Source organism: Anomalospiza imberbis, chromosome 1 (assembly GCF_031753505.1).
Source record: "Anomalospiza imberbis isolate Cuckoo-Finch-1a 21T00152 chromosome 1, ASM3175350v1, whole genome shotgun sequence".
Lineage (NCBI taxonomy): Eukaryota > Metazoa > Chordata > Aves > Passeriformes > Viduidae > Anomalospiza > Anomalospiza imberbis.
In genome coordinates this window covers 142,089,147-142,115,047 of record NC_089681.1, presented here as the reverse complement: position 1 = coordinate 142,115,047, position 25,901 = coordinate 142,089,147, and the positions used below count along the sequence as shown (strand labels likewise).

Here is a 25,901-nt window from a genome sequence, read left to right as displayed (position 1 = left end):
TTTCTTCATATAGTCAGGAAAGAGGGAGCCCCAACTCATCATCCTGCACCAGTAGTCATTTAAGGAAATAGAAAACTAAATGAGAATATCAAAATGTCTTATGAGATCTGGGGGATCATTTGATGGCTTTACTTTCTACTTACCCATATATATATAAACAGTGAATAAATCTCTGCCCAAGAGTGGAGTAGGACATGTGAACTTGGCTCACTGACAACACCAGTTAAGATGAGTAAGTTAATTGTGTGCTAAAATAAAAGAAGAAGGCTCTGCATCAGCCAACTGTGGGGACACCTCTTTGCCTTATGTTCCTCTAGGGTGAAAAACCAGAAAGCAGTGTCCCACTTTGGAGAGACAGCAAGGAACTGGATGACAGTTCTCTACTGAAGGGGCTGGAGCAGGAATGAGCTGGATTGCCTGGACTCACATCTTGGCTTCCTGTGCACCCGCTGGCTCCCACGGCACCAGCAATGGTGTGAGACAAAGGACACAATAGCAAGAACCTACACACTGCCATTCCTGAGCAATGGGTGGGAGTAAAAGCCATGCAGAATAATGAGTACCATGAAATCAGTGAAGTGTTGCCACAAATAACAAAGTGGTGTTAACAGCCAAATTGTTCACCTCCATGAAGGCTCTAGCAGTATAGTGCAGTAACAAGAATATATTTTTTTTTCACTACTACTTCTGAACATAACTAAACCCAAGGAATTGATAGCTTTCACAGCCAGCACAAGGGTCTGTGAGTTAAGTGCTAATGCTTGTTCAAGTGCAGCTTTGCCCAGACGTGTTTGTGAATCGGCGGCGTAATGGCTTGAAATCCATACTTGGATCGATTCCTAAATTTAAGGAGGTGGTAAAGCAATGAATGGCTTTCCTGAGAGAAAGGTCAGTGACATGACACTGCCCTGTGCACAGACACATTCACAGCCACTGTCAAAGTGGCATAATTCTAAATAACACCATGGTCTAACCCAGTCTTGCAGCTGAAGCAGGACTTTACCAGGTAAGCGTGATTAGCACTAGCCATTGACCCTTTGCAAGTCATGAAGAATTTCAGGAAAATGTATATGCCTGGAACAGTTATTTTATATGAGAGGCTTAGAAATCCATGCTTCATGGATATCACAATACACACAGGCATCAGCAGGTGCACTGGAGCAGAGACATGTTCCTACACAAACTCAAGCTACTAAGACACCTATATTTAGGTGTCTACAAGAAGGTGCTTAAGCTAATCTCCCATTATGAAAAACAGTGACCTAGACCAGAACTCAGGACTCTAAACAAAGGTGTCAAATTTCTTTGCAGATGTTGTGGACTGTGATACCCGGCTGGGCCAGAATGGCATTGTCTCCTTGAAGTCCTGTTTTATGTGTGCTCACTCTGTGCAGATGTCTCCAGTACCGTAAGAAGTCTTGAACAGTACCAGACACCCATCTTCAGGCAACTCTGTAAGTCCAATGAAGCCTTGAGAGCTGTGCAAGTGGTCAGTGGAGGTATCTGCTTTGGAATAAACTGAAAAGCTCTTTGGGTATCATCAGCTGAATTAACTATATCTCTTCACATAAGAATGGAAGCATAAATATAAAGTTCATAGGCAGACAACTTAATGCAGATATATCATTCTACAAATCCTAATCTGCAAGCTGGATCCTGTTTTGACTGAATTTAGCTAAAAATGCAAGAGCCTCAGTAAAGCTATTTAAGCAAAACCACTACAAGCTGGATAGCTTCATTTTTAAGTGCATGGAACATACAAAACTGTCAGCTGGAAGAAGGTTTCAACTCTTCTAAATTTTTTCCCCTTCACCTCCTTGTTCCTCCTTTCTTTATTACTTCTTTTTGTAGCTAAATTGCAACACTATGTGCTGATAACATGGCAATAGCTTCACTGCCCTCTCCAACAAAGGACAATCATCTCCTTAATGTCAGCTGACAAGCTGCTTTGATGTATCTCTTATTCCTATGTCTGTGCCAAATTTTTGAATCTAAAAATATTTAAAAGCTGAAATGTCTAACTGACAAGAAATAGAAGGCATTCATAGACAGAGGCTACATTTATTGTTCTAAAACTAACTTACAATGTGTGCCCCCAGGAGAGAGAGCTGTAGGATAAACCAAACAACTCCAGGGCCAGTGGGAAGGAAGGCACACAGTGCCTGCAGTGCAGTTTTAAGAAACAGTATTTATCTTCCCTTCACAGTATTTCCTGAGCTTCTATTCAATGGCTGATGGCTCAGCTTTAAAAGTAAATCCAGGTATGAACACACAGTATATTTTGCCAACATGCTAAATGTCACACTATCCCCATGGAACTCGTTATTTAGTGTGGCATTTCACTCTTCCCATCAAATGTACAACTAAGTAAAGAATTCACTGGATAAGCCAGGGGAGACTTAAAATGCAATACTTCTAACCAAAGACATCCAGGAAAGTGGAGCCACATTTTGCTAGATAAATCTGAAAAAATGTAATTTCTGATTAGATTTGTTTAATTAAAAGTGTTCCTTCACAGGTGAGCTTACGCTTGGTCTGACTTAATGCACATACTTCAAATTTTATTTCATTATTACAATCTCAATTTTGCCTTCCAGCATTTCCTTGAAATGTTTAGCTTTGTATTCAAACTTAGCATGGATATCACACACTTCTTTTTTTCTCTCTATTATCCCAGTGATGGTGGACATTACATTACAGCTCCAGAGGCTATGTGATGTTTGGTTTCCATTTTCCTTTCCACAACTTCAATGTCCCATTTAATGATTCTTTTTGGAGAATATGTAAAAGAATACCTATTCACAAAGCAAATCACCAATGGGCTGGTCAAATCACACTGCAGGCAAATGTAGGCAGCATTGTGAATTCCAGCAGTCGGTCATTTTGACAGTGGCACCCAACACCCTGAGTGGTGTTTTTCCTTTTTACCCTCTATTGTTCACCTCTGACTGAGACACCTTTTCTCACCCATTTGTAAGATTTTAGACCAACACTTTCATGTTTCCTCCTATGCTCTTATGTTCTGCAGATGGCCTCCAGGAACATCAACAGATATTTCCTCTGAAATCTTCAAATTCTTTGAAAAATATACCAACTCTGATGTGTACTAAAAATATCCTCCACCCAAAAAACATTACACCAAGTGCTGAAACCAGTACCTGCATTACTAACTGATTTCATCATGTACTCATTAGTGAAAAGTGAAGGAAGGTATTTTTTGCTCTGTGTTTGAACAAGGTTTAATATTATGAGGTCTTGGTACAGGATAGAAAACAGAGATGCCATAAAAAACCCAAAGAATTATAAAATGTTAACTGGACTCTCAGTCATGGTGGCAAAACCAAAACAGTAACCATCATATTTAAGTGATGGCCTCAAGGGGTACTTCTCAGAGGCTTTCAATACCTTCATTTTTATCCAAACTAAGCTCTGTGGGTATCCACCAATTCAAAACCAAACTCTTTTTTAAGCTCAAGACTTACTAGGGGTTTGTCTGTGTGCTATAGTTTCTCATCTGTGAAGCATCTGCCACACTGTTTCAGGGATGTGCCTACGTGTGTCCAGGGTTGTGCACATGCCTTTCAAAGAGATCCATGCTCTCAACACACATGCACTCTTTGAAATGCCCCATCATGGTTATCCCTTGGTAAGACCTTTGAGAATTTGGAAGGCAGATGTGATAGGAATACTTGCTAGTATTAATAAAATTAATACATGAGAGTACTTTTTCAGAATCAAATTTTGTTTAAATATTTCCTCGCAATCCTTGCAATCCAAATAATGTTGCAATACAAATAATGTCTGTGGAAGAAAAAATGAAATTCTAATCACCAAGTTTACTTGGACTACCTTAAGACTTAGCAGCAGGAATAGCTGAAAGCAAAGGCATGCACACATACACATAGAAAGTATGCAAATATATGCACAGAGAACAGATACATAATATATGTGTCATGCTAATAAAAGAGGCTATGGAAATTTGTTCCTGTAATTCTACAGAAAATTATTTTTTCATACGGCAAAGGGATCTTCTGCACAAATGTATTATCTTCTCTGCCCTGCATAGCTTGAAATGTTCCCAGGCTGGTTCTGTTGGGGCTCCAGCAGCAGGAGGTGCAGGGATCTGTCTCTAGGCATGTGAAAGGAGCAGCAGGTGCCTTTTAAGCACCACATCTCACAGATTTATTAACCATAATAAATAAAGCACTGATGACTGGTCCACATGGTTGCACTACAAATAGAGCTACACTGGTGGCACCAATGATGGGAAATTACAGAAAGCAATCTAGTGGAGACACAACACTTGATTAAGAGAGAATGAACCCCCCATGTCTGAGCTGTTAGAAGCAATGCTTAATTGATAACAACATTGTCTGTGAATGAATAATCAAATTTCCTGGTAAAACACTGGAAGCGAATTGGGTAAAACCACAGCTTATGGGGAATACAGGTAATTAAGTTGTTTTTATTTTTTCTTATAGGGATAGTTTCTGTTTATAATGTGCATGCAGTTGTCCATGTTATCTTACCCAGAACTGAATGATCAAATCAAGATAAAATTCAGAAGGTTATTCAGAAATAAATCCCTGTTCACTCTTAGATGTCATGGCTCCTCTACAGAGGCAGTAAGAGAAAGGTCACCACACAAGAGGGACTGGGAGATATGTACAGATATAAAGGTCTGGATTCACTATTATTTTTAGATGTCTGACACAAGGGCCCACTAAGAAAAGAAAAATTGCTTTGCACACAGAACATCTCCAGCTACAAACTCACATCCTGAGAAAGCATCTTGAGAAAACAAAGCTGTAGTTTTGTCTCCCTGACTTAAAGCAGGTGGGGATTTAATGGGAAAGAAAAAGGGGGTTCCCCCATCCATTCTCCCATTAACACTGCCAAATGCAGCATATCCGTTCTGGATTTCTGGATGTTTGACAGCCTGGCTGGAATAGTACAAATGTCCTTTGCATATGTGCAGTCTCTGCAGCATCTGGATGTGTCAGACCCACTGTGCATGCACTGCAGAGTCAGCCTGCAGATGTGCAGTGGATCTGGCACATCCCCTGTGTGTCACTGCAGGTTTGCTGTACAGCATGTGACAATACGCTCTCTGGGACTGTCCTGTCAGAAACAGGGAACCTAAGAGCCAGCTCCTACATCACCTGGAGGACTATCGACCACATGGTTGCCTGGCTTTACCTTCCATTAATCCCACTCCTGAAAAATAACAGTTCTCCCTTTCTAAAATGACAGCATGCCAATAAGCATGACAAAAAGATGATATGTGTTTGTCTGTTCATATATTCTGCAGCCCTTTCACTGGAAACATTTATCACATGTTTTAATATCACTAATACTGTTAAACCTGGAATTGCAATTTATATTAAATCCTTCCCATTTTGCAAAAATCTGAGGCAGAGGAAGTTAACCATGTCAGACTGAGGGAACCTGACCTAGAGCAGCCCTGTGTAAGAGAAGAAATACAAACACAGTCAGAATCCAATATAAGTTTCCTCCATAGAACTACAGCAAATTGGTTTGAAAATGAGTGGAGAAGGGTTTCTGAAATAGACAATCTTTTTACAGGTATGTCTTGTTCTGACAGAACTGTAAATCTTATCTTCCCTCTAGCCATCTCTTACAACATGTCTGGACAGCCTGTGCGAGTGTGGACAAGCACACAGGCTAGAGTGTGATGTCCTCCACATGGTTGGCAAGAGAAAATCTGGTGTCTTGAGGGGCTGTGGATCCTCTACAGCCTTGCTACAAATGCAGGAAGAATAAAGGAGAATGCCTGCCACCAGCCACAGGTCTTGCCAGAGGGATGGGTATCTGGGAAGGCCACAGTTCTATAGGCATGGCTGGAGTCATGCCTTGCCTTGCAGAGATGTAACCCTGAGGAATGTTCTTCCTTCAGCCTGCTCTACCAGCCTGATGCCTGTTCCTGGAAGTCAGTCTGCTTCTGAATGGCTTGGATGTGAGCAGAGCTCAGGCAGCAATCTCTACTTGAAAATAGCATAGAACTAGGGGTGCTTAGACTTTTACTTCCTCCAGAATCTGGTGAGCTTGGGCCTGTTTAGAGCACTGTAAAAAGGCAGTGCCAGAAAGGGAATTAGAAACACATGCATTCCTGTATTTCACCAGCTTATTGTATGCAATCTCCTCCAAAGTATCCATGGTATGGAAGCTAGAGAAGTGTTAATACGTTCAAATGTTACTAAGAAGAGCTATTCCTTCTCCCTTCCCATCACTTCACTCTTAGGCAGAGAAAGTCAGCAACGGCCTTCCAAATGTCATCCTTTGGTTGTCCTGCCTTGCAACTGGCAGCCCCATGTCCATCCTACTGATGTAGGCATCTACCAGAGGCTTCCAGATGAGGCACAGTTATATACAGATACGGACTGGAAAAGATACATTCATCGTGCTCACCAAAACGAAAATAAAAGAGAGGCCGGTTTCCTGCTGTGCTGGCTGCTCTCTCTCTAGCGGCCGCTTCCCGGATGTCACAGACACCAATGTTGGCAGTGCGGAGCATTCTTCTGGCAGCTCCTTCACTGTGTTGCAGTCTACACCGTACCGCGGCAGCTCCATTCGCTGCTGTAACAAGTTGAAAAAAACTAATTAATTCACGTTTAGTTTTTTTACATTTGTTACAGCAACGAGTGGAGCTGCTGCCCCCATGCAGTAGAGCACACACGCACACGCACGCACAGACACCACAGGACACCCACGGAGCCAACGCGGGTCGATGTTCCACTCTGCCAACATGGGCGTTAGGAGTGTTAGCAAAGGTGCAGCGGGAGTACTGGATGTCCCAGCAGAGGGGAAATGCCTTTGGATTTCCTTTAGTTTGTTGAATGCAGTCACAGAATGCATATTCCTACCCTTTCCCATCCCAGCAAAAATGATGTCCGTTTCCATACTGGTTTAAAATATCTCCAAAACCTCTATTCCCTTATACCACCAAGATCCAAGTCCGTCACAGCTTATAAATTCTTGCGTTCCCCATCAAAACAGCTTACAATTTTTTTTTTTTTAAAGGCTAATTGGTCATATATGTGATTGTTGAGATATTAACAGAGGCTTACAAAATGCAGCATCTGTTCCGTCATCCTAATTCTTCTTGGAAAGGATTCATCTCCCCCTTCCTAGTGAGCAGGGACTTAAAGCCATTCAGATGAATAAGGTCTTAGGAGGATTATATCAAATCAAACCATTTCAAGTTTTGTCCAAAAGGTAACACAACAAAACAAACAAAAAGTACAAAGACAGCAAAAGACCCAAGCACAAATAGTATCCATTTATGGAGGAAAATACTTTAATACAGCAGAAGCAGTTTCTTCCACTACAATAAAATAATCCATTTAGCCATCAGCTAAATGATTGAGCTTAATATATTTACAAGGAAACAGCGGACAATATTTCAATACTTTGTTTTTCTTGATCTTATTATCTTCACATCTATATTTCATATTCCTTGTGAGGGATTTCCCAGCAACTTGGTGAGCAGCAAATGTTCATTCCATTTTGTCCCATCCTTAAAACAGCTCTAAGTCAGCTATATTCTCAATCATGACCTCTTCAAATTATTGAATGGACCTCACCACAGGACTGGCTTACAGAGATCCCTCTGCTTCTCCTTAGACTGCAAAACTTCAGTACCACAGTAGAGACCTTGAAAGGTAAATCTGTGAGGGTTCTCCATGTTCTCTCTTTCATCATTACATGCATATGAATCCCCAGCAGTTTCACCCATGGATATAGTTTGACCAGAGGACTGTGAGTTTTCTGGAGAAACAGCTCTATTTGCTTGCTTGGAGAAAGGAGAGTAACAACTGAAAAAATAAACAGATTCTGGTAGCAACTGTGCCGCTTAATTGAGGACTGCTGTGAGACTCTCCATAACCCAGCAAATCTAAGCAGGTCTCATGAGAACCAGCTGTGAAGACTAATGTATGTCTGATAGTTGTGTTGGACCAATAAATACCCAGAAATTTAATATACTGCACCTCTGGTATTGTAATTCTGTTGATTTGATTTGCTTCACTCTCTAAGGCTCCCAGTGGTTCAGGAATGTCACAGACACCCTCAAACCAGGCTGTATCACTTCAGAAAACAGAGGTGTCTGTAACACTGATCTCTGTTGTGGAGTTCCCATCAATGGAGCAGACCACGTGAAATCCAAAGGCACAAAATCAGCATTCTGCTATGGAGCTAGACAATAGATATACAAACCTAATGAAGAGAGAACAAGGCAGTGCCTTCACATATCAGCAGTTTAAATAAAACCCCATCAATTCCACTAAAAAGGAAGGATTTTGAAAAAGAAGGAGAAACTAGTGCTGAGGTCTTCAACAAAAACAAGGCTCAGAGAACAGCCAAGCCTAAGTGGAGCCTCTGTAAGGTCAGTGAGACCAGGAATGTATGGGCACACTCCTCTGAGACCAAGACAGAAGAGAGGTCTACACCAGTGCTTACAACTACACATTGAACTTTGTGATCCAGCGCCTCACAAGAGTAAAACAACTCTGGAAAGTTCTTATACGCATATATGAAATAAATTCAATTATGCAATACATTATTAAATTTAGTTTGAAGGTACATTTACACCTTTTGGGCAAGTGCATGCAGCCTATCCCTTAATACGAAAACCAGGTCTGTGTAAAAAGTCAGCTGCACACACGCCTTAGGACAAGCTGAACTCTAAGGATATTGATGGACTCTCTAGTATCTTCAAAAGTGACATGTGGACAGGAAGCCCAGAAATGGAGGAAGTTACAAAGATCCAAGGTTCTCTTCCACTCTTGCATACTTCTGTTCAGAAAACTTCACATGGCTGAGATGTTAATGAGTTAGGACATTAGGTTTTCCTTTGGATTCCTGCATTCCTTCCAACAAACAATACCTCTCTAACAAGCCTAGGCTGATTTAATTTTCCAGACATGACTGCCAAACCCACACCAACATATGTAAAAAATGTACACACACATCAAAGCAGACATATATATAAGAATACACACAAAATGGATGGAATAAGCTTATTCTGCATAACAATAGCTTTGTTTTTGCCACATCTATTTCTTCAGAGATGTAGATTTCTACAGTGGCAACTATCAGTACACTTGACATCTTCATATATCACAAGCACAGATACACATACCGGGAGGCTGTGGCAGGTAGGCCCCAATTAATTTTGATCTCTTCTTTTCATATCCCTTCTGTGTGATGTCACCTGCCAAGAAAAGAAAAGGATAATCAATAAGATGTGGATAAAGACAGGGTCTAGCTTCTTAATGGCAGCACCATCAGCTTAGCCACTGCACTGTTCATCTGTCCTGACAATTAGAATGAACAAATGAAAAGCACAGAATAATCATTCTACCCAGAAAAAACTCAGCTTAGGCCAGAGCCATTCTGACAAGAAAATACTCAACCTTGACTTATTTCAGCAGCACGGAGTTTTAAAATAATTTTGATATGCTGCACACAAGCTTTCAAAAGCTGCAATGACCTTCATTAGGTTAATAAACAATGGATTATATAGAATGCGTGGGCTTGTAGTGGCTGGCAAAACACATCAGTGATTAGCATTTTCTACCATTAATGGGATTTTTCTAGTAGAGCATGTAAGGCACAAAAGACTTGAAACTGCTGCTATGTCATTTCTGCAATAAAAATATTTTAGCTAGTTTCTGAGCAGTACTCAGGAACAAAACAAAACCAAAACAGATCCACTAGAAAACAGTTCCATAAAGACCCTATGTCTGGCTTTCCACTTAAGTATCAAAAAAAAATTTGGAGGCCAACGTCTGTATTTCCTAAATTCAATTAAAGTGACACTTCACTGCGCCTCAAGCTTCCCCAGCTAAGCTATGTTTTTTTAATATAAAGATTAAAAACCATTTTTCTGTAAAAGTTTTCCAGCAAAAAATGACGCATAATTAGTCATGTAGAACAAAATATATTCTTTTAGTCTTCTTACATTTTGTGAGAAGTTTGGCACCAAAGCAGAGATATAATCCTGACTCTGGAGCTAAATATTGAATTCGGTACATGCATATATGCTTGTGTTCAATATAAGCTACTCCAGAAACTAAAAAGAAGGTCAGCTTTTCCAATTCAAAGATTTTTAAAATAATATCATATTCCCTGCCCTATCAATAGGCCTATCTGTTATTGTGAGACTCATCATGCAGCTAAAGCTCACTTGCAACATTAGACTTCTATATTGGTAAAGGCTGAGGGTTTAAGAGGGTGGAAAACACAAGAAGAGGAGCTTTGACTGTAGTGTCCAGCTGGACATGGCAACGTGAGCCTGTTTGTGCTGCTCCATCCCTGCGCTCAACCTTTACCTAAGGACAACGTTTGCTAAGGGAAAAACACACTCATTCCAATCCCAGCTGCTCTGGCAAATGGGTGCTAAATTAGCACCAAAGTCTGCTGGTCTGAAATCAATAACTACATAAAAACATCTTTAACTGCTATGCCTTGCTGAAACACCTTTTCTTGGGAATTAGTCCAGTAAGCAATAAGAAGGCAAAATTCTCCAAATCTTTCTGCCAGTGTCCTGAGCCAACCTCTCGTCCTTGCTTCAAAATCAGTCCTTAAAATAACACCTATACACTTCACTACCATATCTCAAACTGCTCTACAAAAGAAGTCAGCTAAAATATCTGTGTTTTTAAATGAGGAGAGCGAGACTGGAGCACTTCAAATGATAATATTCCCGTATTTACACAGGGAAGAAGTGGCAGACTTGGCAAGAGGTCCTAAGCCTTTAAAGCTCAAACCCACTGACTTTTCAAGCACATTTCTTCCCATTTTGAACACTTTTGGCATGTGTTCAAGCTAGTGAAACAAGCTCCCTCTCCACTGTAATCACTGGCTTCTCACAAACCAGACAGTGACAATAGATACCACTTCATTAAAATGCTTCAATGAAAAATGTGCTTGCTTTTATGTGAAAATTATAAAATATGAAGAATTTTTTCTTTCAAACTGTTGCTAAACAAATTACTATTGACTTCCTGTGCTCAACACCAAAGTCTCACGCATTCCAGACATAGCCTGAGTAAAAATTTTGCTTTTTTATTTTACTATTGCTCTTTTAGGAGAGCAGAGGTACCCTGTGGAGAACCACAGCTCCTCTGTGGTATGTGCAAGCTGGAAATGACATTTTATATATGAAACTATTAACAACAGGTGCTTGACTATTGGTTACTCTTCCACTCACATGGTAGTACATACACATGCCAATCAATACCTCAAGCTATACATTCCAGACATGGCTCATGCAACCTGCACCCATTCCTGCCTTAAAGTTTCTTCCACTAGTTTATAAACCTATACTGTCTTAATGGATTGAAAGGACAGAAACCAGTCATTTGACACCAAACTGGGAAACATAAAAATCAAGTGTTATTTCTTGCCAGTAATTATCTTTTATTCAAATTGGTATCCAGACTCACTCTTCTGAAATTCACTATTAAAGAACTACTCTGAGCAGAAACAACAGTAACTCCTTCCCCAGACCACTGACACCACCAAAAAAATCACCAATAAAATGAGGTTTTGAGACAATTTCTTATGGAAATATTTTAGTTTCCAGGAGCAAACAGCAAATTAATTTGGAATTATCACTAAACTTTCTATGATCATGTCCATCATTTCCTAAGTCACCAACTATAAAAACCATGCAAAAGCAAAATATAAAATCTCCATAATTTTCATTGTAGCATCACTTTCACCATTTTGAGGTGGAAGGAAGTCAAGTGTATCACATACTCTGGGGAAGTACTATGCTTTATTTATCACGATTAATGCTATTCATATTCATTTGTGTTTTTTCAGGTAGATTGAGTTTAGATTATAAACAATAGCTCATTAACCATTAAAATGTTATGACATATGTAAATCTATTGCATTTCAAAGCTATGTTGAACTCATTGTGTAAGCTCTAAATATATACTAAGCATAGCTCACCAAAGGTTAGGCGAGCTTTTATCATAAATCACCATTCACTCAGTTTTCTCAACACAATACTAAGACCTTTGGATTATGTCCTTCCTTCCTTTGCAAAGGAATGTGATAATTTTACATCTATCATCTGAGGAGCAAACCCCTTTCCAGTTAGGTCCACCTGGCTCATGTTCTTCCACCGTGCAATGCTGCATTTAGTCTTGGGCTTCTTGAGAGTATCAACAGGATAACTAGAATGATACTTTCTTGGCCTAGGAAGAGAGGGTTTATGGTACCTTTCTGGTTTTAACTAACTCTTCTCTTGAAAAGCCATCAGACCCACAAAGTCCTTTGAGCAGACAGAATGCGTGGGGTTTTTTACCCGCTCTCCAAAGCCTCTGCCAATTCAGATCTCCTTGCACAGGGACAAGGCTGGCAATGGGTTTAAGGAAAAGGCCAGGCCATGGATGAATGGATGATGACAAGACTCCAGCACTAAGGACGTGAGGGAGCAGAAGGAGCACCTGGCTGCAGGGCACTCTGAGGATGGGTGTCCCAGGGACAAGACACCATCACATAAAGCCACACAGCTGAAAGGTGGCATCTCCATTTAGCAGCTCCCTGCTGGCCTCTGCTCTACCTGCCTGCCTGTCTTCTGCCCTGGCCTTGGCTCTGCTCCCAGGTGCTCTGTCCAGCTCTGCTACTTCTCAGCTTCATCCCACAGCTGGTCCCCAGCCCCTGCCCCCCTTCTCACTCCCTTCCTCCCAGGCTGCATTCACTTCACTGCACCCAAGGATCTCAGACTCCTGTTTCCATCAGCACTCTCCAGGGTTTTTTTTTTTCCCTGGACATGTTGCTCTCTTCTTCCTCACCTCCACTGGTGATCTGACAGGTTTCCACCATGGGAGGCCACAGGTGTATTCCCTGGAGGGGTCCTGTGCCCGAGGGCCAGCAGGGGAGAGCAAAGCACAAGCCTGAGAGACCTGAATGCACCAACAGTGACCAAATGTACCCTGCTTTTCTCTATGTTTAAAACTGGCTGTCCAAGGCCTGCTGAACAACAGGCATGCAGTACACTGACCCTCTTTCACCAAAACAAGTTCACTTCTATTAAGTCTTAGAGAGTCTCTCGAGGCACAAGAGGGAAAATGCCATGTTTACAGTGAAAAGGACAGCACAAACAAAAGACCATCCACCCCTCCAAGAAGCAAGGTTGCCCAGTTGAGCCGAGTACAGGACCAGGGCTCTGGCAGTCTGTAATCCCACTGCCATCTCTTTTATTTGTGATTTGTGCCCCTGTTTCTGCTGCTTCCCCAGCTGCAGATGGCAATGCTCTCCGACACCAGCGCCCGCAGACAACAAGTCTTCTGGAGCTATATTTAGCAAAGCCGCGCTGGAGTGTAAGTTCATTCGACTGTGCTCATCACAACTGTTACTGTTTGCATTCGACCCTGTGTTTCCTTTGAAAATTTACTGGGTTTTTCTCTTTCTTTCCAAAGTGCTGGATTTCTGCCCTATTACAGAGACAAAGGTGTAAAGCTGGGACAGGCAGGTCAGAGCAATTTAACTACAGCACAAACCCGTCACGAGCGAGAAAGGAGCACCAGGTAATAAAGAGCCCCTAAGGACACTCCACATTGGGCAAGACACTTTGAGGAGCAAGAAATGCCTGCAAATGTTGAAGTCATTCCCATTATCCTATCCCCTTTCTGGGCCTCTCCATGAGTCAATTCCATCCATTTGTATGTCATATCCTACACTGAATCACACCTTGAACCAAAAATGAAAAGGCACATTTTGTAATCAGCAAATTATTGATTTCTTAGTGTTTTGTTGAAGGGAAGGTTATTAAATGTGAAAATATGAAGGTTATTAAACATGAAAATATCTGTGCATTTCCACCCTTCTTTAAAGCATTTGCACTTTCAAAGCTGAGAATGGTTAGAAACAGCAGTACCACAGAAAAATAAGATGCTGTACTGCTTTCACAAAAGTAAAATTCTTAGAGTTGATATAGTACAAAAGTTTCATTTTCAACTGAAATACCTATTAGCTGATCTATTATCACTTCTGAAAACAAACACTTGCAGTCCTGAAGAACTGCTGCCATGATATATAAAGTAAATTTATTCAAAATTATTGCATTATACAGGGGAGGAAAAAGAAATAATAAAACCCAATACAAGCTAAATTTCACATCTTTTTTCCTGGAACTTGCCAAAAATTCTTACTGATCTCAGCCTTTCATGAAACAGCATAGGTAAAAAGCTCATTACAAAACCAGGGACCAAAATCACCTGATTTAGTGTGGTGAAAACAATTTTATACTCCATGATCTTGAAGCCTGACTGATGCTGCTGTTTTCACTACACATACATGTTTTTGAAATGAAATTTCAGGCTGAGACTTTGAATTAGTTTAAGGCACTTATGGAAAAATCCACCACGGGAAATAATGCAATCAATAACTCCTCTCAAGCACACACTAACACAGAGCTCACTGGTGAGTGTCTTTCCTTTGCCCATGATTTTCTGCCCTCTAAAGATTCAATTTTCTGTATGACTTGTTTATTGCTGATGACTCAAATTCAGTGTCAGCATCTTGGCAAGAGGGATTTGAATGAAACAAAGCTCCTCATAAAGAGAACTGTGAGTCATTTACTTCTCCCACTCATGATGCAGACAGTCTCCCTGTCTGGTCTCCCAAAAATACGCTGAAAGACAAAAGATTTCACTTTGGAGGGTGCAAGTACAGAGATACCAGAGCTCCACAAATATATCACATAACACATACAAGAACACAAAAATATATATCAGGAGTAATTTTCTTTTCCAGTGTCTTTTAAAAATGATGTTCAACTACAGCATCATCTTAGAAAACTGCTCAGAACTAGGATGAAGAAACAAATGGCAAACTCTGGCAGTGGGCAGAAAAATTAATGGGATCCCACACTTTCACTGCAACCAGTGTTATAAATTACAGAACTGCTCAAGTGCCTTTAAGGCGATTATGCTGTAGCTTAAAGTTAAAGCTTTCCATTTTTTTTTTTTAAAGGTGACAATTTTACCCACCTATATCTGAATTCCCTTTTCCCCCCAAGGGTACATTTTGTTCCTGTTTGTTGCAAGCAAAGCAGAAAATGGCTGAATTTCAGTGAAAGATAAGGAAGAGTGTTCCATGTGTACTTACAATGTGAAGCTTATAATGTTTCCTAAAGCTGGTTCTAATTCAGGAGAAAATATTTAAACAGATTATGCTATTAACAGAGAAGGCAAACTATTTTAACAGGGCTTAAATAAGAGATTCAAGGTCTTCTGAGTTTGGAATATATTCCTATTCAAAATAAATACTTTCTTCCCATTTTTTTGATAGAGAAATTAATGACCTGCTGCATAACCTGCCAAGTGCTTAGCTTTAATTCCAATTCTACTGTTTTAAAGTAGTAAGTGAGCAGCAAATAAATTTGTATGGAAGCCGTTTTTTAGTATCTCCACCTTGAACCCCAGAAGACCCTTAATGAGTTTCCCCACTTACTTTCTGGTCCCAAAGTCTTCAGGACATTTTTCCAATACCCAAAATACTCCTGGGCTTCAAAAGAAAGGAAAAAAAAAAACTGGAGGCGAGGGGGAAATCCCCCCAGAGGAACCCCGAAACACCTAATTTAAGCCAATTAAAACAATCCCAGGGATTTTGTGACTCAGACTTTCTCTGGGCTGGCTGGGCTGGGGTGCAGCAGTGTCTGCCAGCAGGGTGGCACGGGGCCAGGAGCCAGGCAAGCTGCTGAGACCCCTTGGAAGCCGGGGAGCTGTGTGGTCCTCGGGCATCCCGGAGCTCCCCCGGAACGGGGAATTTACGCGGCACTACTTTTATGGCCTGGATTATTGTAAAGTAAACAGAGGCTGGTGGAACAGTGAAGGTTTCCATTCTCAGTGTCAAGGGTTTATTTCATTATTTAAAGCTTTAACGAACACTTTATATAATGAAAGCAACCCTTGCCATTTTTGGAATTTTATGACTGTTAGGACCCTTCATAATGTTGTTTTCCTTCCTTTATTGCTTTATAAGGCTTATAGGGCACCCTTGAAGTGTATATCCTTTCTACAGCTGCTGGAAGCTCATCTTTCATCTCTCCACTGGCTTTGCTGTTGCCTATGAGGCATTTGCCTGTTCTAGTTATTCTCCCTGACTCCAACAAACGGTGCAGAGTCAGATCTTGCTCAAGATAAAAATAAAATACAATTCTGAAATCTATGCCTAAGGAAACATTCCTGATAAATGTTATTTAATAGGCAGGCTTTATATTTCAAGTTAGAAATGTTCCCTACAGAAAGATAATTACAGCAGTAATTCCACTTATCATTATTTAGAATTTACAGTTCACAGCAAATCAGACATTTCCATAAATGCCGCGCTGCGTACTGCAAATTTGTGTCCTGATTTTTTCCCAGCCCTGAAAATGCCTTGGAAAAAAAAATACAGCAGGAGAAGGAGGAGGAGAAATCCTAAAGGAGGAACATATAATAGATGTATGAAACAAAATTGAGAATACATATCCAAACAAGTCTGTGTGCATATTTGCTCCTCTGGGTAGAAAAATATGTTCAAGGCTTTTCACAAGGAAAAACCTGCAATATCAAAGCAGAATGGGAAAATTCGTTAAGAGTGAAATTTCTTATTTTTATCACTTCTCCAGGAAGTAGCCTATGAAAATAATTCTCCTGCTTGCAACCTTGTGCTTTTAGCCATCTTTTCACTACCTTTGACATTACTAAGTGAACCAAAATAGTGCAAATGGGTTAATCTTCTTGGAAGAAAACATAAATATTTCAAAAACCAACAGATTTCTAAATCCTTCATCCATAATTTTGCTCCCAGTATACTGATGCATCCCAGTATGACTTCAAATCTCATCCCAAATTTCAATTCAGAACAGGAATATTGAACTCCTGTTTTCATATGCTGGAAAAAAAAACAAAACTGCTTTTACCTGATGTATTGCCACATTCTCCCTATTGACTTGAGATCACCATAAAGCTTTTGTATTTGGTATTAGTTATGCTAGTCAATAATAGAACTGATTCTATCTACAAAATCTAAAATAATATTATTTTACCCTAATGAGGGTTAAAGACATTATGTTGATTTTAAAAATAGGTATTTAGAGCAGTTGTACTGTAGTATTAGAATGCCAAAATATCCAAATCTCTTCCCACAGTTTTTGTAAAAATAGAACCTCTTCTGGGGGAAAAATACCAAAAACCTCTTCATGCAAATGCAAATTTCCACATACTTTGACAGCTGGATGCAAAGAGAGAAAAGCACAGATACCTTAACTACCATGGGAAAGCTGAAACAGGAATTTTCCCTTTTTAAACAATTTTAAGACCATGGATGGTTGTGGAAGAGTATTGAGGAGTTTTAAGTAGTTGTCAACAGGGACTGGAATTACCATGACAACTATGCTGAGTGACCATAAAGTTTTTAAAAATGTATCATCTGGGAGATCACTGAGCTCAAAAACCTGTTCTACAATTTCAGTGCACCATGTTTCGCTACATGACACACACGACTTGGAAGAATTAAAAAAAATTACGAAGAAAACATAAACATCTTCCATGGCAATATTCACATTCCGATTCCTGATGGTGGTGTTTAGTTTTTTCCCTAATGATGGTGTTTAGTTTACTGAATTCAGTAAATAAGTTATTTCCTGTACAATCACAAACTTTGTTGCAAGCAGTCAAGGATCATAAATGCCTGTTGTTCACAAAAGCCTGATACATCCATCATCTGCTTTTCCACTCCCAAGAGCTGAGAACCAATGCTCTCCTAAGCTCAAAGTGCCCAAGGGTAATTAATGTGAACAATGCAACGCTCAAGGAAGCCTCCAAACATCTCCAAGCCCTCATAAGCAATTCTCTCAACAATCTAACCCACACCCCCACCGCCTTCATTGTAGTCCCCAGTAACTCCAGTTCTTTTCTCAAGCTTTCCAACAACAGTAAAATAACTTGTTTCCTTCCAAAAAAGCCCCCAAAAGTATAGAAACGCATTCATTTCAGAATCATCCAAAAGGAACAACCTCCTCAATTGCATAGTCCAACATCCTGCTAGGCAAGAACAGCCGATCAGAGTGAACACCCTTGCTCTGAGTGATGGGAATTCTAGCAACAACATTGAATAATTCCTCACATCCTCTCTGTCTCAGCAGATTTTTAACTATTCTGTGCAAAATAAAACGACCTCATTTACAGTTCCCTTCTTAGAACTGAAAGATGGCCATTGATGGATTTACCTAAGAGGCAAGATGTTGCTGCAAATCTAGAGGAGAAAGGAAGTTTAGTTTTATTTGCTTTTACACGTACCCTTATACATGAAGGCATCTTCTCCAGTTTTATTTTTGTGAGACAGGCTGGACATGGTCCAAAGCATAGAGTAAGTCACATAAATTTAGAAAAGCCCACACCTCTTTCTACTGTATTTCCTCTTGATGTTCCATTAGGTTCTTGCTATGCTGCCTGCAATGGACCCTTGTGTTATTTCACCTGGGAACACAGTTTCACTAAGCAGAAAAGCACTTACAACCTAGACACAGCAGGAGGTTGCATTCAGGTACATTTTATGAATCCTCTGATGCACATTCCACAGTCCAAATAATCCGAAGCAGGTGCAAAATGGTGTTACTCTTGTTCTACTTCTCACACAGTTGAAAAATAACTCTGATATTACTGCTAGACACAGAGGACACCACACCCAGGAATTTCTGAACTGTAATACCACAGTTCATAAATACTGGCACCATCTTTCCAAGGAAATTCGTTCATAATTTTGTGTCTCAGTACTTCACACCAGCCCCAAAGCAGACCATCTGCATTCTAGCTCTGTCCCACTGAAGGCCAGTGGTGATCTGCTGACTGGTGAGAGAGACCACAGAGGCTGCTTGGGGAGTGAACAGAGCAACCTGGAAGTGATGCCTTCCCTGAAGAAGCATTGTGGAGAGAAGGACTATGGTTTTGTTCACAAACCTCACTGCTCTCTTTGAGAAAAAAGTTACCTCCCATTTTACCAACCTTATCCTTCAGGAGGTCTTAAAAGGTGTCAGACAAGTACATGGCAACGTCTGGGTCCCATGTACTGCAGAAGAGCTTGTCAAAGGCTCTCAGAAAGAACTGAGTCTCATCTGGAACTAAATTCAGCTGTACTCATTTTTTTTTTTTATTCCAAGATGCTAGAGCATCCTCTTTACCATTCTGGGGGAATTTTTTCACTGATCTCAAGCTTTTCAACTTGAAATATTTATTTTCCTTTTAATCCTATACCAGTGGTTTTCCAGGTTCCTTGTTAGACAAACTTCATTTGTCTAAAAAAAGTGAACTACCTCAAAAAGCAAAAGATCAGTCAGTTTTGTAAAACCTATCTTATCAAAGATAATTCAGGTTGTGTTTTTTCAAGTTTAAATTTACCTCCCTGTCTTTAATTTTTGCTTTTAGCATTCCAGTGCTGATATTATCTAGTTGCCTATTTCAGCAAATTTTTCTTCCACTGTTATTAATATATAATAACTGTTACACAAACTGTTTCTAAAAAGACAAAGGCTTCCCAAACTGCAGTTCCTGGAAGTATTTACTTTCCTGCTAGCATGAAAAAATTAAACACTCATTTCTATTAATATGCAGTTCAAAGAAAACCCAGCTCAGATTTTTAAGCAAATCTGGGCCTAAAAACTAAGGAAAACATATGCAGAGCAAAATTATCTACCTATCCTGCTAATGTAGAGTAAATGAAATCTGTCTCTGGTCTCAAGAAATCAGAAAAATTAATCCTTATTTTATAGCCTGCAAATGCAATTTAGGCTGATATGTTAAAATACATTTTGTTGACAGTCTATTTGATCCAACAGCCAGATATGACAAAACAAGCAGCTATTTAAAGGCCTTTGCAATACATGAACTGCAATTCCTGTTATTAAGACACCAGATCACTTCATCTTTTTAAAGCAAAAAAACTACATTTAAAATTGTCACTAGGGTACTTCTGCATGAACCAGAGTACTGAAATTCCACTTTCAAGAGAAATAACCTAAAATGCATTCATGTCATTTTCCCACTCCGTTCCACAAGGGTATCAAACAGCAAGATGAATTAACATCATTTGATTACTCAACTCCATTCCTAGCATGTTACTAAAGGAACAGAAAAGCCCAAAAGCACCTCGCTGTTCTCCTGTTATGTGGGCAAAGTGTTTATGAAGCACTGGAAATGTGCATCCTTTGACTCAAGGACTCCTATTTCCCAAAGGCTGACTCAGATCCTACCCTCTTAAAGCCTGCAAAACAACTTGAAAGGAAAAATTGTTGCATACCTTCAGTTACCTCAAGACACAATCGATGTCCCTGTTCTCCACATGTTTCACAATATTTGACAATTCCAATTTTTTCCCTGCTGTTGTTCACCTCTGAAGGCTCCTAAAGGTCTGTAACATTATTACAGACCGAATGTGACAGCTCATACTGATGTTGGCACAGAGCAGCTGTTCTCATAGGAATTATTACCCTCCAGAGCCTGTGAAATACTTGGAAATCTGCAAGCCTCTGCTAGGTCCAGGGCACACACTTGCATGCAGCTGGAAAATCAGATCTTCATACTCTCATCCCTCTTTTTCTCCATTCCCAGCTTCCAACTTCTCCTGATCAAGATATGGAAATTTGCTGTGGTAAGCCAGATGTGCAAACATTTTCTTTTTCTCCTCAGTTCTGAGTTCATGATTTATTTCATACGTTAATGAGGTTATTCTGTGATTTCTGTAGCCTTTTCCCTCAGATTTCAAAAAATAATAAAGTATTTCAACCCAAAAGAAGCCACTAATTTCACATCCTTGTTACAGTCTTTCCTGCAATATAGAGTTCTTTTCAAAAAGAAGCTGGAATTAAATCATAGCTATACTTACTAAAATAAAAGCAAGCAAAATTTTACTGAGGAGTGTTTATTTTCACCTGTGCTAGAAGCCAAAACCAGCACTGCTTTTCTAACAGGCAGGCGTTTGCAAAGGCCATTTCCCACGATGACAAGTTTCAGCTCTTAAGTTTGGCTTTCACAGACAGGGCTGGTGGTTTAGAAGTTTTTGAGAAAGCCCATGCAGGTTTGTATCAACAGGTCAAAATATACTCTTCTGCTCTTGTTCTCCAATTGTCACATGGTGAAAAGTAGCTAATTATTATTGCAAATGTTTGTTAATTCGCTGGTTTGCAGGAATTCCCCTTGTGGCTTATTTATTTTCTGGATCCATAGGTAAACTGGCAAACATGCCAGCCTGAGGACCGAAGGAACACCAAAATACACCTTACAAAACCCAGCACTCCATCTGCTTTTACATTTATAAAACAGCTGTACTTTGGAAGTGCCAATAAAGATTACTTAACATGCAGAAAAACAAGAGACTTGATTTAATAATCTGTTATTAAGTCTTAGCTGGGAAATAGGACTAGCAGAGCCTGGGAAGATAGCCATCTTTTAAGAAACTAAGAAATCAAGACTTAAAGTAGGATTTACACAAATATACACAAAACACTGAATTTTCAGCCTAATTCAGATAGCACATCCACCTAGCTTGCTTGGACAGAAATGCATGTGACCAGCATCACACATCAGCTATCAGCCCTTGGCCTTGTACTGCCAGCCAAGATCCTCAGTCCTGCAGTTGTGTCCTTGGGCAAGAGTTCGGCCCACAAATGCAGCTGACCTGAGTGCCCCACGTGGGTGGACACCTGTCCACTTAAACCTGACAAAAGCACAGATGATCTATCTGCTGAAGGCCACCATTGCTCACTGTCCTACACAAGCAGACCCACACATCCAAACAGAGCTCTGACTGTAAACCCACATGGGCAGAGCACTACATCATCCAGAGCAGCTGCTGGACCAGGTGATGCTTAAGAAGTAACTTGATAAACCTGAAACACCAGGCACAAACCATGCCTCAATTTTCTTCTGCTTATTTCTTACCCAGACTTGATATTTTCCTCATTCCTCTCTTCTTTCCAATGGACACTGATGATGCAAGGCTGTGCCACAATCTCATTTTCAGAGATCTTCATTCTTATCTGCATTCTTTTCTGCCTTGAAAATAATCAGCTGCTCAGCTCTGCTTCACAGGTGTCCACATCTTGGTGTCCACACACTACCTGAGCACTGGGCAGCCTCACTCAGACTTGCAGACCCTGAAGCTGCATTGCAAAGGTCTCCAATCACCCCCTTGCTGCCTAATGTTCACAAGGTTTATAAGTTTGGTTTTTTTTATTTGCATTTATTAATTATCTGCAATCTCATGTACTGCTTATCCTAACAGCCTCCTGGATCACCTAAATTGACACCAAGGTTGCAACAAGGTTGACACCAGACCTTGCAACTGCTCCCCTCTGCACACAATTTGGAAGTTTCACTGTCTGGCCCACAGGAATTCCTCACCATTTCCATCTGATGTAATCACTACTGCATGACTTCCTGCCATGGTAGCACTGCAAAGCTGACTTCACCATCTGAACATCTCAGTTTTCACTGCAATCTTCGTTTTTATAATTCAATCAAGGACAGCATAATCAGAAACTTTCTTTAACTAAAAGGAGATCCCCACCATAGTTACATAATTAAAATAATGAGTGGTATCTGAAAACCTGTACATTTAAGATGGAAAGATGCATCTTCTTTGTGTCTTCCTGAAGGCAAGTAAGGCTTCTGCTAGTTCTCTAATAATGCCATGCTTTGGATGTCTGAAGACACTAATTTTCATGGACAGAAAAGTGTAAGATACACAGGAATGATTGCACTGGATCCCATCCAGTCTCAAAAACGGAGGAACAGTCACACTGGAGGAACTGGTCACCCTTCCAATGCTCTTTCCTGTCTCTCAGCCCATACAGTTACTTAGAGGACATAGTAAGGCAAAAATTTTCAAAGAAAATGTCAATAATCCACTCTTTCTCCTCACAGTGTCATTATATCAAAGCTATTAGAGATTTACCTAAACCTCAGAGCACGACATTGCAAAAACCACTGCCACAGCTCAGAGGAAAACTGGAACCCTGTTTTGAATCTTGCTGAAGTCTTGGCTCCAGTGAGTTTCAATGAAGAATTAATTCCACAATGTAATTACACTCAGTGTAAATTTGCCAAGTTTTAAGTTATTTAAATATCTCCCTATCCTCTGCCATGAAAAGTTCATGACACACCTTCTCTGCAGCATTATTTGACACACTTTTATCAGTTCCTCCTTGTAAGATAATTAATTCCAGATTTTCAAGACTTTTTAGATGCAGTTTTTTTCCATGCTGTTCATCATTCTCATCCCACTGTACCACAGTGACAGGCCAGTTCCCCTGTGGGTAAGGCAAGGCAGTGGGTTGTGAAGGGAGAAACACCTGGATCATGCTCCAGCCTGGGGCTTCCCACTGCTCCCAGTCCACAGCTTCCAGCTGCCAGTCCTGTGCAGTGCTGCCCAACTACCGACACCCATGTTTGCATCTCTCTTCTAACCCAACTGTTTCCATCTTGAAAACTCTGAATACACACCTTTATCCCAGAACCAGTTTTACAAACTCTTACCAGCTTCCAAACATAGAGATTAGCTATGTTAAACTGAGGAAACTCAACAGATCTGCTTTTACAGTAAGGTGGTCCAAGGTCAGAGGTTTAAAAGATAAATAAAAACCCATATATTGCACAGTGAACATGTTTGGAGTACTTCATACATCCAAACAAAAAAAATATTATATGCATAATTTATTTCTATATTGCTAAAAGCTTTCATTATAATGCTTGCAATTTCAGTACCATCAATCATTGTGTCATCATTAGGACTGAGTATTTCTGTTGGATTTTTTCTACTTTGTATTTCCCCTCTTTTTTTACTTAGCTGCCTAGTTACTTACTGATGTAAATACCACATTTTTTCCAGGATAGCACAACTTCTCTGGTTCTTCCCAATCAAAATTATGCTGCCCCAGAATGCTCTCTGGATTGATGCAGAAAGGTTTGAACATCCACGTCAGTCTAAGCCTATCTCATTTGAGAATATTAAACCCAGGAGAGTAAGAGGGTTGAAGGGATTATGAAGACAAATATGTATTTTTGCTTCCTCCAAGTTAGAAAGAAGGCTTTAGCTAACAAAAGAAAGAATCCCCTTTCCACTTCTTTCTTGTTAGGAATCTGTTCCAAATCTTTCAAAAAGAAAAATAACATCATATGCACCACACTCTTACTACCCCCTCCCCTACAACTTCTCTCCAAAAAGTGATTAAGGTAGTAGCTACTGAATAAATATTTCTAAATACCTTAGTGGCTTGTGATTTTAAATCTTATATTCACATGCAGTTTCCTTTTCTTTATGTCTTTGAAACTGTGTATATATATGTGTATATATATATATATATGTACACACACACACATATATAAAATAAAAATAGCAGTGACTGAAACTAGAGAGAATCAAGAGCTGAAACTAGAGAGAAAAATGTAGCAGTCCAAATCTCACTAATAGCACATCTTCCCCCCAGTGACTATCAATTTACTTTTTGTTTAGGAAGCTGGAAGAAACAATCCCAGGATACCTTCCTTTTAAATCTGAAAGGGAATGTAGTCAAGCCTCAACACCCAAAATATTTGCTGATTTCTTTAGACATGGCTAGCTCCTATTCTGTTGAATAGAGTTCTGCATGAGTACAGGATTACTTAACAAATCAAATGCCAGTGTTATCAATGAGTGCCAAAGTGAAATCAGTACCCATCTCAATAACCTGGAGGAATAAAGTCCTTCCTTTTTCAACTTGAATTTACACTGGTATTTAGGCACATGCCTTATGTAAAGGTATCTGAGACTTCTTTTGCACAAAATTATGATACAACATACAACCACTAACTCTTTAGGCTCATAAATTCTGCGTGGGCTCAAAATACCAGAGCACACTAAAGCTCTAACTTGGGTTATGATTGTAGGTACTCTACAGGTATGTCCAGGTAAGACTGGCCCTTGCTCTTAAACATCTGGGCAAATTCAGGAGTAGCTCTGCAAGCATCTTTGCTTACCAGTGAGCCAGTCTTCTAAAAGTTGACTAAGGGAAGGAACATGGACAACGAAGATGCAAGTAAAAATTTTTAAAAATATATACTGACTACAGTTTTTTTATTAGGTTAAGGTCCCATTTGCCAAAAGGGCTTATGTAAGGCTAACAGCTCTTAAGAAATGCCTTTCTTTCAAATTACATTAATTTACAAAACTGACTAGTTCTGACCCAGAAACCATCATTGTGTAGTGCTGACCTGTTCTGTAGTTTCAGGTACACTATCAGAGCATATTAGGACACACAGTGCTGGAACAGCACTTTTCTCTGTAGCTTCTAAATACCACTGGAATATCAATAATGCGTAATAACAAGCATTTATACCTCCACCATGAAAAAACACTTGCCCAGAATTGTATACATCAGGCTGTGTATACATTTTTTACTCTTTAACCTCTGCAAGCTGTATGTCAAATAGCCCCTTTAAGAATCACAAGTTTTTGCAAAGTCAGGCACTGCATAATGGTTTATTCCAGAAGTTGCACTCTGCATACATATGTATGAAGAAATTACAGGGGGAAAAAACAGCTCAGCTTATTTGTCTTTTGGTCACCTAATCAAAAAGGTGAGTGAATTCATTTTTACCATATCCACGAAGTCACTGGAGAGCAATCACAATTGTTTTTCCATGTGACAGATGAATGACCTTTGCCATGGCCTCAGAGAAAGACAAGCCATGTTTTGTCCAGGTACACCAGGGCCATGGTTCCCTTCTGCTTGCACATGTAGGGACTATCAGATGTGCTGCAGCAGTGCTTGCTCTCTTTCTCACAGCATATCAAGGGGCTTATTTAATTTCTTTCATAGGAGGCCAGGAGGACACCAGCCAGGA

General features: G+C 40.0%; 1 protein-coding gene across 9 annotated transcripts in view; it reads right to left on the bottom strand.

Annotated features, from left to right (window-relative positions):
* DIP2C (disco interacting protein 2 homolog C) overlaps positions 1-25,901 on the bottom strand; it is a 309,412-nt gene that overhangs the window by 134,471 nt on the left and 149,040 nt on the right. For 5 of the 9 annotated variants that reach the window (XM_068174086.1, XM_068174067.1, XM_068174093.1 and 2 more), the window contains exons 2-3: positions 9,161-9,232; positions 6,430-6,597 (exon numbers count right to left, since the gene is read on the bottom strand). In XM_068174086.1, coding sequence (XP_068030187.1) covers positions 6,430-6,597; positions 9,161-9,232 — 240 coding nt within the window. Of the gene's footprint in view, positions 1-6,429; positions 6,598-9,160; positions 9,233-21,696; positions 21,749-25,901 lie in introns of those variants that run through there. The other 4 variants (XM_068174101.1, XM_068174110.1, XM_068174136.1 and 1 more) reach the window with 3 other exon arrangements.